The sequence below is a fragment of the Rhea pennata genome, chromosome 2 (assembly GCF_028389875.1).
Source record: "Rhea pennata isolate bPtePen1 chromosome 2, bPtePen1.pri, whole genome shotgun sequence".
In the NCBI taxonomy this organism is placed as follows: Eukaryota; Metazoa; Chordata; class Aves; order Rheiformes; family Rheidae; genus Rhea; species Rhea pennata.
In genome coordinates, this window is record NC_084664.1 from 89392656 (window position 1) to 89407330 (window position 14675).

Consider the following 14675-nt stretch of genomic DNA (forward strand, 5'->3'; position numbering starts at 1 on the left):
AGTAACTTCTCACAATTGGCAGCGCTCAGAAGCCTAAGACCAGATTGCATTTGCAAAGCTATGTTGGTAAGCTGGCACAATACTGGATAGAAGAGCCAGTTTTCTTTTAATGATAACAGAGTTAAACTGAACTCGGTAGATTGGTTTGACATTTTTCTGCTATGCAATTTTAATTTGTACTTTCCCTCCACCTAGGTATGCAACCATATATACTATGTTTCCAGTCTTCTCTCTAGTATTGGATCAGGATGTGAAACCAGAAATGGCATTGCTATATCCAGAACTTTATAAGGATCTCACAAAGGTATGAATGTTCGTGGTCTTCAGATATGAGCATGTGTTGAAATATTTGATGTGCAAAGATATCATAACTCTAAATTCTTACCATTTTCTTAAGGTATTCCAGACAAGACAGATGCATAACTAATATAATATGGACTCCTGTGTTACAAAAATAATCCACAGAACACAACGTTTTGCTCGAGTTTAATAATATAGCTGTTGATAAGTCAACAATGGCTAAGTCTACAATAGTTGGACTAAAATAATTCAAACAAAGTATATTGATATCAAAGTTGCTTTCAGTCTGTCTCCAGGATCTCTGATGTGGAGATTTTTTTTAAGCTTACTGTTTCACAGCTCCTTTTCCTTTTTAACTGGTAGATTAATTTGTAGATTTATACTTTCCTAGAAATACTTTCCCCACAAATCACTACTGCTCTCTACAAAAGCAAGCTTTGTTTCAATGTTCAATGTGTATTTATATAAAAATACAATAAATAAAAGCTACTGATAAATGAAATGCCTTAACTGAGTTGTATATAGTTACTACTTTCTTTTTTTGCACACATCTGCAAATAATAGAAGTGTATCATCTTTTTACCCACAAAAGTGAATCAAATCTCAAGATTCTGTTTTCATAAGCTGTTCTAAAAATACTTCTGCTCCTTCTTAGACTGTGGTCCCAGAAAGTTATAATCCAAGCAAAACCAAAAAGAGAGTCTTTCTAGAAACTTTAGTCTTTGAAGACATTTAAAAATTCAGAAGTAGACTTGAGTAGAAGAGACACCAAACTATCCAGAGCTTTGTAATTCGAATTTTATTAAATTAACCATTAGTTACGTTACTCTGTGAGAAATTTTTCTCTTTCCTGGGGTATCTTGATTCTATTTCTCTTCTTTAGAACCTTTAAATATTTCTTTGTATGTCTATGAGACTGAAGCCTATGACTAATCTCAAGAAAGCCTGGCCACAGAGCTGCTAAAGTAGTACCTTGCCTGTGGAAACCTGCTGGTGGGACCTGAAAGTACCATATTTCCAAAGATAGAAGTGAAAATGCCTGGGATGGGTGGATGAATACAGACTATGTTTAGGCTTAAATGACAGTTCTTGGAGATTTTGAATCATTTGATTTTCTTGGCTTAGGATGTACCTGTATGAGTTTTAGATAAGAAGTCGAATAATCCTCTTCAGAAGGTGGGGGGGGGGGGGAAGAGAGAGAGAGAAAAACTAAGGAGTGCTGATCATCATTTGCCCCAGGACAATACACTGAACATGGAATGGTTATGGATGAGTAGTACAAAAAGTTATTCATATGCTTTACCCAAGCTACATTTGACTTCACTATTACAATGTAATCTTATTTTGAATGTTTATTATAAGGACTTGTGATCATGCAGCATTAGTCATTACACTACGAAGCATATTTTCAGCACATCCGTTTTCAAATTATGGACTCTAAATGCAAATCTCTAGCAATGCTATTCAGCTAGTGTTACTCAAATGCAAGTTGAAACAGGCTAGAATGGCATTCCAAGGGCTTGTTTTCTTTTCTGGGCAATGCTAGTGCTGAAAATGCTTCTTGGAGTTTAAAAGAAAAAAAAAAAAAAGTATATTGCCATAAGGCATTGACAGACTTTCTCTGTTGCAGGAACAGGAGAAAATAAGCAGAGTTCAGAAAAGTAGGTGCGGTCACGTACCCTGGAGGACACAGTGATTCAGTATTGCTATTACTGTGTCTCCTGTGGAGTTACAGCTAGGAAAACAGAGATGAAAATTGAAAAGGAAGTACCATCAAGAGGGCTCCCTACTTCCATCTCAAAATGGCTCATTGCCTTTTGTGCAGCATTTTCTAGACACTCAAGAGTGTTTTTACCCTTTGTAGCTCCTTAAAGGTGAACCAAAACTCAGACTCATTCTGATGTTACTAATCTCATTAACTAGGAGTTACAGTCTAAGATGGAAGCAGTGCTCAGTACTCAAAGGAATATAAGTAGTCACTCACAGAGGGGGTGGGAAAAAATTCTTTCTTTTTTCCTTATGCCAGAAATTTCTCCTATTTAGTATGTCACCAGCACTGCAGATTACATTTTGGAATTATGAAAATGCCTTTAAGATCTCATCATTAACTGTATGTATCCAGAATATGTTTCTGTCTATAGTGAAGTAATAGGGCAAGTTAATTAATCACTTTCTACAGCTGCAATATTTCTGAAGCACATTTCTTTGCAAAAGGTCTAATTTTCACATATTCTAACATGATCATTTCTTCAGTGTAAAATGGCTGTCATCTTTGCCATCTTATCCTTTTTAAATACTTATCTTTTTGACTTTGCAGTTCTAACATTTTATCAAAACTTTCACAGGATGCAAGGATTGTATGTACATGAACAACAATTACTGTTTTAATTTTTTTATGCATGTGATTCAAACTGTTTATTTACTATCACGATAAGATGACAATGTATTTTGTAATAGCTAAGTACAGAAATCTTAAAATAGTGGTCATGTTTATTCTACAAATGCAGATAGCTTCTCTGATATTCAGAAATGACTAGTAAATACAGTTTTGCTTGAGATTTAGGTTAGTCAGTACAGAATGCTATTTTTCTTGATGAATACATTTGAATAGAAAGACAAAACATTTTTAATTTAGAAATAATGATTTAATTATAATTATCCTTCTGAAAAATAGCTATAGCGTTGCAAGCTCAAATGTAGATTTTTCTGTTTAAGGCCCTAACTGTCCTACCCCAGATCTTGGCTTCATATGATTTCTACGCAAGTTTGCAATGACAAATCATAAAAACAAGTAGAAGCTTCTTAGCCTATATCCTTTGAAAGAGCGCTTATATACTTACATATGTGTGTCTCTAGTGCCTAGCTATTTAAAAATATATGAATCAAGTAGGTTTTTTTAAATTGTGTTTAACCATCCTCTCTCTTGTTTCCCTTAGGGAAGATCTTTGTCGTTTAAGACCTTCCTCATCTGGGTTTTAATCAGTATTTACCAAGGTAAGAGAGTTTCTTAATTTTACTGAACTGAGAATTTTTTGTCAGTTATTAACAGTATTGTTTTTCAGCTGCAGGTTGAATTCCCAAAGCTTAACATTTCATCAACAGTTATATATATTGCTTTCTGTTTATCTCGTAAATCGATATTCCTGTAGTGTTTCAGGCCTGTTCACAATGCAGTGTGGATTGGTGTTTTTATTGATGCATGTCGCCTAAAAAAGGACATGTTTTTAATTAAAATTTTTCTGGATTAGCATTTAATGAGTGCTTATCACATAGCATACACTTACACAGTAGTTTTCTTTCATGGAATGACAGAAGCATTGTTGAAGAAATCTGAATTATGTAATCAGTTAAAAGTAATTACACTTTCAGCAATCTCTTTTATTTGTAGCGCTACACAAAATGAAGTTAATTAACAGTTCATCGGATATATTATACTAAAAGGTGTTTAATTCTAATAGTTTTATTTCTTTACGGTTTGACTTTCGTTGTTCTGCTTTATCCACAGTACAGTATGACTGCTGTTCTCTCACAAAGTTCAGTGTGTTACTTTATAAAAATTAAGAGAAAGCTTTCATAATAAGCAATAAAATGTTCAGTGTGCAGTGGTAGAAGATGGGACACTAAAATTTCATTGCGCAGTTTATTTTTAACTTTGTGCGCCTTTTCTAGGTGGTATTCTGATGTATGGAGCCCTGCTGCTTTTTGAATCTGAATTTGTACATGTTGTTGCCATTTCCTTCACTGCCCTAATCTTGACTGAGCTCTTGATGGTTGCACTGACCATACGAACATGGCACTGGTTAATGGTGGTGGCTGAATTCCTCAGTCTTGGCTGCTATGTGGCCTCTCTTGCATTTCTAAATGAATACTTTGGTGAGTAATAGTAAAAGCATTTTGGCAAAGAACCGTGCTCTATGACTTACTGTCTTAATCTTGTTTTTATTTGGCTTTATGAATGCGTTATGCTTTGTGAAATACAGCTTTCTCCATAAGAAATACGACTATAACTTAAAACTAGACTGACTTGCTGTTGGGTTAAAATATTTTTTTGTCCTATTTCCTCAGGATTTGACAGATTTTTTTTTTTCCTTAATATGTTTTATTTAGGTGATAAACCATACATGCTTTCTGTCCTCCTCTGTCTGATCTTCCAGCAGCAATCCAAACTGCTTATCTTAAATTGGCTTTGTTATTTGCACTACGAATGGATATGATTTAATAAAAATTAATCTTCAGGATTCTTCAGGATCTTTCACCAACCTGATGAATTATTTTGTTTGTGCCAAGAAAACAGACCAATTGGATTTCATTAGATCTAATCCAAAAGCTTAAAAAACTTATGTATTGCTTAATCAGAGAGAGAGGCAGAAGACTGTTAGGATATTTTATTTAAGAAACATTCAATTTCATAACTAAAGCTTATTAAGTTTTGCTTTTCTTGAAATTGCAGTATGTCATACTATGTTTTATAGTTCTAATTGTTCATAAATGAACTCTATTCTTAGCTCACAGGATGAAAGGAGGGATCAAATTTTAAGTGCAAGTCTTAACAGTTAAGGATCTGAGCATCAAAATAAACTCTGGCCAACAGCACTAAGATTTCCTTTTTAATCAAATTATCCTTCAGTGAAAATGGGCATTTCAGCCACAGTGTGATTTTGCAGACGTAACTTGCAAAAACACATAAGAACAGTTTGGATTATACCTCACAAGGAATAGAACTAGCTCCTCCCTCATGTCCCTTCAGGAACTGATGAGCAAAGTGCTCATCTTTAAATTATCACTCAGAATAGAATTGTATGTTGCGTGCTGGTTTCTAGGACTCTGAGTTCTGCTTTCACTCACTCATGCCCTATGTATTCAATGCTAGGGAAGTGTAATTTACACTATATAATTTTTTTTTATGAACAGTAAATGTTTCAATGCCTGTCTCAGATGTTTTGTTACTTCCCAAATTTCAGGAGAGTCTAATTTTAGTGAAAAAACAAACCTGTTGGATGTGGTACTTGTATTATGCATTCCTTCAGGTTTTATAGAGTTTCTTTTCTCTTTGGTTTTGTTTCTCTGACACTGATGCACAGAGTGTTTAATAGAGGGTATTGGGTTGATCCTTGAATCTCCACATTCAGATTGCAAATTAAAGGAACAAGCAAGAACAGATACAGGCACCATCTCTTTGGTCTAGGCTTCCAGTAACTGTTCATAAAACAGAATTTGCTGCTTCACCTCTGTTAAGTCTTCAGTATTGGTAACGGCAAGTCCCTGCATCCTTTGTATGTGTTGTTCAGTGAGAACAGCGGCATTCAAAGGTGTGTGAAAACGGAGACAGTCCGTTTCTCAAAAACCTTCCTATAAAGGGGAGTGCGTTGTTATCCCCATGTGCTTGCCAGTCAGGTCTGACCAAATGAATAAGTAAACAGTTACGTGGCTTCTTGCAGCTTGGGGATTTGACTTCCGTATCTTTTCGTCTTCACTGAAGAGTGTTCTAAAGGTACTAAAAAGGCTGCAGTTGCATGGGCTGTTGTGAAGACATCTTGTTCTGTATATTATTCTCTAGCTGATCTGAGAGAACATGTTTGTTAGGCTCACTTCTGCTTAATGCTTTACTCTTATTTAATGTCAAATTATAATTTTGTTTATAATGAAAGCTTCTTTTGTATGTGCAAGGTAGTATAAACCGAAGTGATGGGCCTTTGTAATTCACGGTCTAGAACAACTTCCTTGTATCAGGGAAAATAATCCACTCCCACAGTGGCTTGATTTCAGAGGCAAATAAACTATTTCTTTCTGTAACTTCACTTCTTTTGAACATCTTCAGCTCTCAAAATAAACTATACCATGAATATGGCAACTCAGATTAGGAAGACAAATGCTTGATATTACCTACAGCTCTGACTCATGGAAGTAAATCAGTTTTTAGGTTTTTTTTAGTTAATTGCATAGAATGGCCTGATTAGACACATCCCTAAGACATGTTACATAGGCTTTTAGTATGTCAAAGCAGGCATAGGCAAAAACTGTATATCAAATTTAAATACTGAAATCTAATATACATATAAGTGTGTATTAATGAGTAGGATTGGAGCAGTAAACCATTTTTTTTTACTGCATCTTTCTGAAGTGAATTTTTAATGGATATCTTAAATTTTGAGTTCTAATTAGGTTGCTTATACAGTAAATTATACTCCAAAGTCAAATCAAGTGATGTAAGAAGACTGGCTACTTATATTTTTAAAACATGGTCATATGTAGTATCTTTCTATTTTCAAAACGTTGTTTGCTTTATCTTCAATTTAAAATAATTCAGATTGTCATACGAGAGGTGATAATATTCCAATTAATGCTAACATCTTTCTCGTTGCCTTTTTGTGTAGCTAATCTTTTGCCTGATCTTTTTTCATATAACTTTCCTATTTTCTATAAATCTATCTCTTCATTTTCCTTCTCCTTCTTTATGAAACAGGTATAGGCAGAGTGTCTTTTGGAGCTTTCTTAGGTAAGGTGAAGTTTAACTTTTCTTGAGGATCAAAAAAAATTTTTTTTTAATTATTGAATAGTAAATCATTCAATGTGTACAATTATAAATAATGGAAAAGCAGAAAAAATATTCTTTGGTTATCTGGATTCTGGGATCTTTTCATGATATTTGACATCAATCTAGCCATTGCAAATATGGTCAGAAAATTCCAGCACTAAATATAGGACATCATCATCATCATCTCATTAATGTTTTTCGGAAAAAATAGCTTTTGGCTGTGGTTCATGGCAATATAACTAAAATAAGTAAATTAATTTAAATTAATTTTCTCAATTTTGAAGATGTATTTTAATCTCTGAAGTTTTAAGAAACATTCAGTTTAGTTACTGTGGCTGTTTCACAGAAAAATAGATGATCTAAATATGGAATAAGGCATCTAATATGATAGCAGAATTTCTGATTGGGAGCTTCTATTGTGGGTAAAGGCTTATCTTTTAATATGAAAAAGTCTTGCTATTCTACTGAGATCCCGTTTCCCCTAAAATTATTTTGTGTTGCAAAGGGACATATACATAAAAGACGCTGAAGCCTCTATCGAGGAAAAAATAGATGAGTCAGTCAGCAAAAATAAAATGCTAAAGTTGACTGTGTCTGTGTCCCAAATAACCAGTTGTTTAGTTTTGGGTGTTTTTTTGTTGTTTGTTTGGTTTTTTTTAATTTTGCATGGTCTTAAACAATGGCATAAGCAAACAATTAAGTGAGATTTATTAACTTTGCACCATGGAAGTCCCAGCTTCCATGTTATCAGCTCCCATTATTTATTCTCCTTTTTTATTTCTGCAGATGTTGCCTTTATCACAACTGTGACCTTCCTGTGGAAAGTGTCAGCAATCACTGTTGTAAGCTGTCTTCCACTTTACATTCTCAAGTACTTGAAGCGCAAATTTTCTCCTCCGAGTTACTCCAAGCTTACCTCGTAAAAGTGAACATACGCCTATGGTTTTTCACACATGCCAGTCTGCATAGTGCACATTCGCTGTACTTTTGTGTCTATAGATTTATGATGAACTAACAAAATAAAAGTCTAAAGTAATAGAGTGAATGGAGCATAAAAGAGGAAACAGCTGACAGATACTATAACAGAGAAGTACACTAATAAGACTACCAGAAATAAACTAAATTTTCTTCATGTTGGTTTTTTTTTACTTTCAAAAGTTATGATTATAAAATAAAACTGAATTTTTCTTTGAGTTGACAATGCTTCCGAATGATTTCATTGCTACTGTAAAGGAATTTTTCCTATTGCACTAATCTTCTGCAAGTTGCATTAAAAGCTTCATTAATTATTACATAACTTCCTAATGAATTTAAGTCCTTTCCTTTAATGTTTATATATAGAAAAGTTCATTCCTCCATACTTACTGTAACAAATCTAGTAGCTGTAAATGCCATTGTCTGTATTAGCTGCTAAATATTATTCATCATCAGACATTGATTAATATGCACTATTTGAATTATGTACAGATGTCTGCATAACACAGTATTACTTTAGGAGCTGTTGTCCTTCTCTGTACTGTCCATTTCTGGCATCAGTAACTGTAACAGATCTGTGTCGTCGACAGCAGTTCTTTAAATGCACATTAAAGCCGGGTTGCACAAAATCTGTTCAAAAACTTAAATGATAAAAAAAAAAAAATCTGTACATAATTCCACTACGCCTATTGATTTGTACAGAATATCAAAGACATGGCTGCTCAGTAAATATGTTTAAAAATTCCTATTCATTTTGTATTTGTAAAACTGCAAATAGTGTCAAAGTACATTTCTATATATCAGAAGTCCAGTAAATCTTGCATTAACTAATATGTTTAAATTGCCTTGTAATCTGTTTATTTAGGTTACTCAGGTAAAAGGAAACAAGATGAACATACGAAATTATGGTAGGAGAATCTATCATCTTCTAAGTTGTAAATGTTATGCTTTTATAACTCAGTTTATCAGGTACAAACTTGCTTAAAAAATCAGATAGTTTTTGCTTATTGTAATCTGTCAGAGCTAGGTGTCTTCACGGAGTTATAACACTTTACAACAGTTGAAGGTTTGTCTCAGAAAGTGATATTCTCTGATCTAATACAATCTAAAGTGTCCAAATCTTATGTACTGTACTGGGATAAAGGATATACTACTTTAATTTCCCATTCTGATTCAAATTTGCTTTCTAAAGAAGTATACATAATGAATTTAGCATAGTCTGTTAGCTGTTGGAAGGGAAAAGCATAATTACCTGTGCTTTATTTATTAAATATTTGTGTTGTATGTGTTTTTAAACACTTAATACAGATGTCATTTTTAAGTTGACTGTTTGCCTTTACAGCATAATTTCTTGTTTAGTCTCTTACAACTTCAGCCTTATGCCATTATTATATTGAACAAGTGGTATCTAATGACAAATGTAACTACTTCCTGGGAGAGCAGAGAGAACTGCTGCAGAGCTATTTGGACTACACTCTACTCCATTAATTTTGTTTTGAAAGTCTTTCTTACTAGCTGTTTACCTGCCTTTTATTTTTTAAATTTTCATTCCTCATTATAAAAGCAATAAAACCTAATTTCTACCAAATATTATTAATGGCACATGTATTAAAATATAATAGTGTTTCTTTTAATTGCTTAACACTGCATTCATGAGACTAGTTTGCTCTGTCCCTCTGCAAGCTCACTTCTGTAAAATCCCCACAAGATGTCACTATTTTTTTGTACTAGTAAATGCCTTTCTTCATTTTAGGTAGTTTACACAAGGTATCATTGGTTCATATTTTTAGTTGAATCCTGTGATCTCCATTGTTGCTGACTTGCTTTAATTTTCTGTTTTGCCCAATAAGTGGTAATTTCTTTGGACCAATTAATGCACTTAATAGGCATACTAAGAAAAGTCAACAGTGTGCAGTTCTGGGATGTTAATGAAGTTTTCTTCAGACCTTTTTGTCTCATTGGCTGTGAGTTCATAACCATATGTGTAAGGTTCTGCAAGAGCTTAGAAAGAACTGGTCATCCTTCATCTAAAGATCCCTTCTTTGACATTAGCCAGAAAATGAGAAAAATCAGGAATCAAACTAGCAGTGTGAAAGAGGTAGTAATGTCTTAATAGAGCTGTGCAAGATAGTCATATCCACGTGTACAGAATTTATAGTGTACATACTAATCTTCAGCATTAAAACTGTGAGGTTAATGTGACAGCAAATGTATAGATCCTACACACAAGTATAAGGCTTTCAGAAGTGGGGTCGATTCTCTGGAGTGCCTGGTTGCTTAGAGCATTTTCAGTATAAGCAAAGGTCTAGTTTTCAGCTAGCACTTTATTTTGAACACTGTGCAGAAGTCTGACTCAGGTGACTTACCTCACTTTTGAGGTTCAGTCAGTGCAAAACTATCTATACCAGGAGAATTTGTTTTATATTCATTCATGTCACTCAACCACAGCCCTATAATGGGGTCACATTACCTTATCACAGTGGTTTACAGGTAGCGGTATTAACACCAAATTTAAGCATTGTAATATGATATCTTTGAATAGAAAGCTTTAATGTATCATGGATTTCAGTACAAAGTAAGTCAAGTACCATCACAATGCCTGGCTCTCCAAATAGAATAGGGTGGAAACAGGGTCTGGTATGCAAGTAGATAAATAATTTCCTGAGAATCTTGTTCTGTTGTCAGTTCATTGTCAGTTCACATCACTATATATCAGGAATAAGTCTCTGGAACCATATCAGCATACACATAAACAGAGATTTAAGCCTTGAATCTGCAAGTTATACCCATAAGGACCTTAGTTTTATCTGATACTAAATCATTGTTTATTTTTGTGAGCTGCTATATCCATTTTTGATGTTGGAATAGTAATCACTAATTTGAAAAAATATTTAGAAAACAATTTCAGAATTGGGATAGGAAGAGCAAGATGTGAACAGGAAATACTTCTTCACTAAAATAACATTTAATGTTATTGATCTGTTCTAAACATGTTAAGACCGTGTTAGTAAGTTTATGAGCTAAACTTTGTCTGGACTTCCTATGTATATTGTTGGGAGAACACAGGAGGAAAGAAGAGATCCTGCAAACATGAGTACTGGCATTTACATCCCATTCTTCTGACACTATTCTAAACTGATGTGTTCATGTAACTGCTGGAAAGCATTTTACTGAAGAAAGTATTAGTTTACAAATGGAAGCCAAAAATGGAAGCCTTGCATATTTAACATTAAATCTGTGGCACTTATTTCCATGAATGTGAGTGTTTACAACAGTGCTTTTATGTTCCTACCCAGCTTTTTGACGCATACCATCAAAGTTCAACTGTGTGATATCTTCTGCTTCTTTCTGAGAAATTTTAGAATTTCTCAGAGTGGTCATATAAATGCATGCCCTTGTTCTTGTATGTACACATGAAGTGTGTGTTACTTTTGATTAATGGCATTCACTTGAGCCAGCCTGTACTATAAATGTGCCCTTACCGTGTATCCACAAAATAGTATGGGCCTAACCATTTTTCAGTCTCTTTTCAAAACATCTCTTTAAGAGGGAACTCTGCAATCAGGAACCTTTTCAAACTGGATACCAGTAATACAGGTAAAATTCTACAAGAATTTTAATATTCATCCCTGTAGTTAGACAACTGTAGTCTTGGAGGTCAAGCTCTATAGACAAAGAGGAGATAGCTTCCTTATATACTGCTCTTACTTACGCGGTTTGTATGCATTAGAGCATAGACCTACCAGTATAGTCTCTGTATTCCTTTGCAACCATATTGCTGTGTCAAGGCATTCAAAGTATGTTGAGAAAGAACTAGCCTCAGCTTTTCTGCTGGTGAACTAGACTGCATTCCTAGGATCATCCTGCAGCTCCATGTGAACATGCGCCTCAGCCTGTGCTAGTGTGCAGTGCACTGGTGGCTTCCTTCTCAGATGTCCCTGGAGTTTGAGGCTGTTTGTGCCTCATCACCTTTATGCCAACATGAGTGATGGTGAGTCAGGTCTGGGGAAGGGCTTACTGTTGAACTGACATTACAGGCATTCCTAAGAGCCTTTGGAGATGTGTTGTTAAAGTTTCTCTGACCTGAACCCCCCCCCCCCCCCCGCCAATCACAGAACTCTGTTCCTGGGTTTTATATTGGTAGGAGAACATGGAGACTTGCATCTGCTTCACAGTTGCATCCCTTCATATTCAAAGGTATTAATGTGGCTCCAACAGCCCCTGCAGGTTAAAGGAATTTAGCTTAAGAGAATGTGCAAACTGACAGCAGTCTGGGCAGACAGTGCCCTGTGAAAAGTGTCAGCTACAGAAGGCAAAGTAGCAGTTCTGTTCATGTTACTGGTGCAGAAGCTGCTCTTGTAGCTCCTGCTTTGCCTGGCATCCATTCTCACACTAACTTAGGTGCAGTTTCTCCTCATTTTTGCTGGTTAGAAAGAGCAAAGAATTGGCCCAGCAGTCTCCTATTACACTTCATTTAATAACCTTTCTGTATCTAGGCTGTTATTATTATAATTCAATTGAAACTTGAAGGCAATCAAAAAAGCCCTTCAATATGTTAGCCCCCTGTAGGGAGGAAAATCAGAACCAGTGAACAAAGACAACACAGATCGAACATTATATGTAAACAAACAGGAGGCACAATATCTTTTAACACTGTGTTAAAAAGCATAAGAATTTCTTTTGTAAACAAAACACACTTAAAGTGAGGTACTTCCCAACAAGTATTAACTACCAAACAGATGCCCTCAGCAGGGTTCACAGCTGTTATTCTGAGTGGGAATTTGCGCAGCCAATTGCCAACAAAATCTTTCTCAGATAGGGAATCTCACTCAAAGACCTATTTGCTACTCCATCGACCAAAAATGTAGTTTTACTCAAGATGTTTTAAAGCACAGGTTGTGCAAACTGATGCCTTGAACAGACTAGCAAGAGAGAGCACTTCACAGTTGTGTGTTCTCAAATTCTTTATTCTTCCATTCCTGACAGCATTTTAGCAAAACTACAGCTGAGCTTTCTCCATGCTGTAGTGCCCTCCTGTCCTCCAGCATCTTTTCAGTTTTAGATTGTGCTCTGTGATGCTGAACCTCAGCTTGGCTAGAAAAAGGCTGGTCCTAGACAAACACTTGGCTTTTTTGCATTACTGAGTTTCAAGAAAGGTCATCTGCTTCAAGAAGAGGTGACATTATTTTCCATAACTGTTAAGAGTGATAAGTATTTATGGCCTTTATTTCTCTAGCAGTGAACTAACAAGGTTTACCCTTGTTAGTTTTTATACCTTTTCTATGGAGAAAAGTAACAGTAATTACAAGGGCTTTGGTTACAGTATTCTTGTAGCTTTAAGCAAGCAGTATACAAAATAGAGTATTGAAATTCTTATTTGTAGAATTACTTCCATTGTTTCTCTGTAATGTACACATTGAGTTTTTCCATGGTCTCTGTGTGCTTTGTGGTGTTTCGCTCCGGGTTCCAAGGATGAATTTGATTTTGCAAAGTAAACACACATCGTGTGGAAGCAAATTATAGATAACTACTTCAAAAGGCTGTTGAAAATTAATTCCTGGCCACTTGGGCTCAGAGGGTGGGGGTGCTAATGGATATTTTCTGAGTCAACCTAAAAGGGCTAAGAGCATCCCCATATGTTATGTATTTATGACAATCATCTATTGCCTATTTGAAGGAAAGATCTAAGAATTCTCCATCAGGATGGTCCCCTGGGGAAAACCTCTGTGCCACATGTGCTCAGTAGAGGAAGATGAGCTGTTGTCTCCCCTACATGTAATCACCAGCTGCTGCCTTCTTTTGCCATTGAATTCCAAGTTTGCCTGCAAGAACACTGCTATACACACACTTGCATTTCCACCCGTGGGGTCTGGCTCTCGAAGTAACTTGTCCTTTTGTCAGGATATGGATTCTTCCATATGATAGTGCTTTGAATATAATTGCTTATCTTGATCCCAGCCAACTGGAGTTTAACCTAGCTGTAGGAGGTAAGTTTTCTCTCAGTGTTACAGGCAAGACAGATAACACAGATGTGATCTAGTATGTACTTACCGCTATCCAAATGCAACCAAAGCAATTCTATTGGCAATCCAAAAAGTGTCATTTGCTGCTCACAGTACCTTAGGTTTGTGATGCCCTAAACTTGTGCAGATTAAGAGGAGGAAAGAAAAAAAAAGTGGAAATTCTGAATCCTACCACCCTCCCCCCCCCCCCCCAAAAAAAGCACTTTAACATTTTCAGAAAATACGTTTGCCAAAAGTGTTTTACATTTGTGCAGACCTGAAGGAGTAGAACTACTGAGGGAAATGGTTTGTTACAACCAAACTCAGGCACACAAGCCTGAAGGAAACAAACGGTCAAAATACTGTACATTTCCAACTAGCTCTACGATCAAGTCTGCCCCTGCTTATAAGACTGTACAAGCAGAGATTTTTTTCCTAAATCAGAAACAGTTTGCTCTGCCAGCATTGTCAAACAATCCCTACAAAATTGCCTGTTGTATCATTGCAAACACTTTGTCACGTTATCTGTAGAATAGCAATTGTATAAAGGCGTCTTGGTGTTTTGGTCCGGCTGTACCCACTCGCATATCAAGAGACACCGGTGTAAGTAGTCCCTAACCACAGAACTTTTCCCGTTGTTGAAACAATCAGGTGGTATGTAAACGGGTTTGAAATGCTGGATTGGAAGCAGGGCAAGGAAAAATAAGCTATCTCTATGTGGCCTGAAGCAGATTTCTTTTGTCAGAGAGTGGGAAGAAAGCCAAGTTGCCAGTCGCATAAGCGCACTGCTAGCATACCATCTGTCCAAAAGCAATTACTTGGAAATGGCAGGTGAGGTGGGAGAAAGAGGTTATACCTCAGCG

General features: G+C 35.7%; 1 protein-coding gene across 9 annotated transcripts in view; it reads left to right on the plus strand.

Moving 5' to 3' along the window:
• The window catches only part of ATP9B (ATPase phospholipid transporting 9B (putative)), a 174648-nt gene extending 165327 nt beyond the window's left edge, over positions 1 to 9321 (plus strand). For 5 of the 9 annotated variants that reach the window (XM_062569862.1, XM_062569869.1, XM_062569867.1 and 2 more), the window contains 5 exons: positions 196 to 304; positions 3237 to 3294; positions 3970 to 4173; positions 6764 to 6796; positions 7622 to 9321. In XM_062569862.1, the coding sequence (XP_062425846.1) occupies positions 196 to 304; positions 3237 to 3294; positions 3970 to 4173; positions 6764 to 6796; positions 7622 to 7758 (541 nt within the window). In that variant the 3' untranslated portion in view covers positions 7759 to 9321. Of the gene's footprint in view, positions 1 to 195; positions 305 to 397; positions 697 to 2343; positions 2411 to 3236; positions 3295 to 3969; positions 4174 to 6763; positions 6797 to 7621 lie in introns of those variants that run through there. The other 4 variants (XM_062569864.1, XM_062569866.1, XM_062569870.1 and 1 more) reach the window with 3 other exon arrangements.
• Positions 9322 to 14675: the final 5354 nt, after the last annotated feature.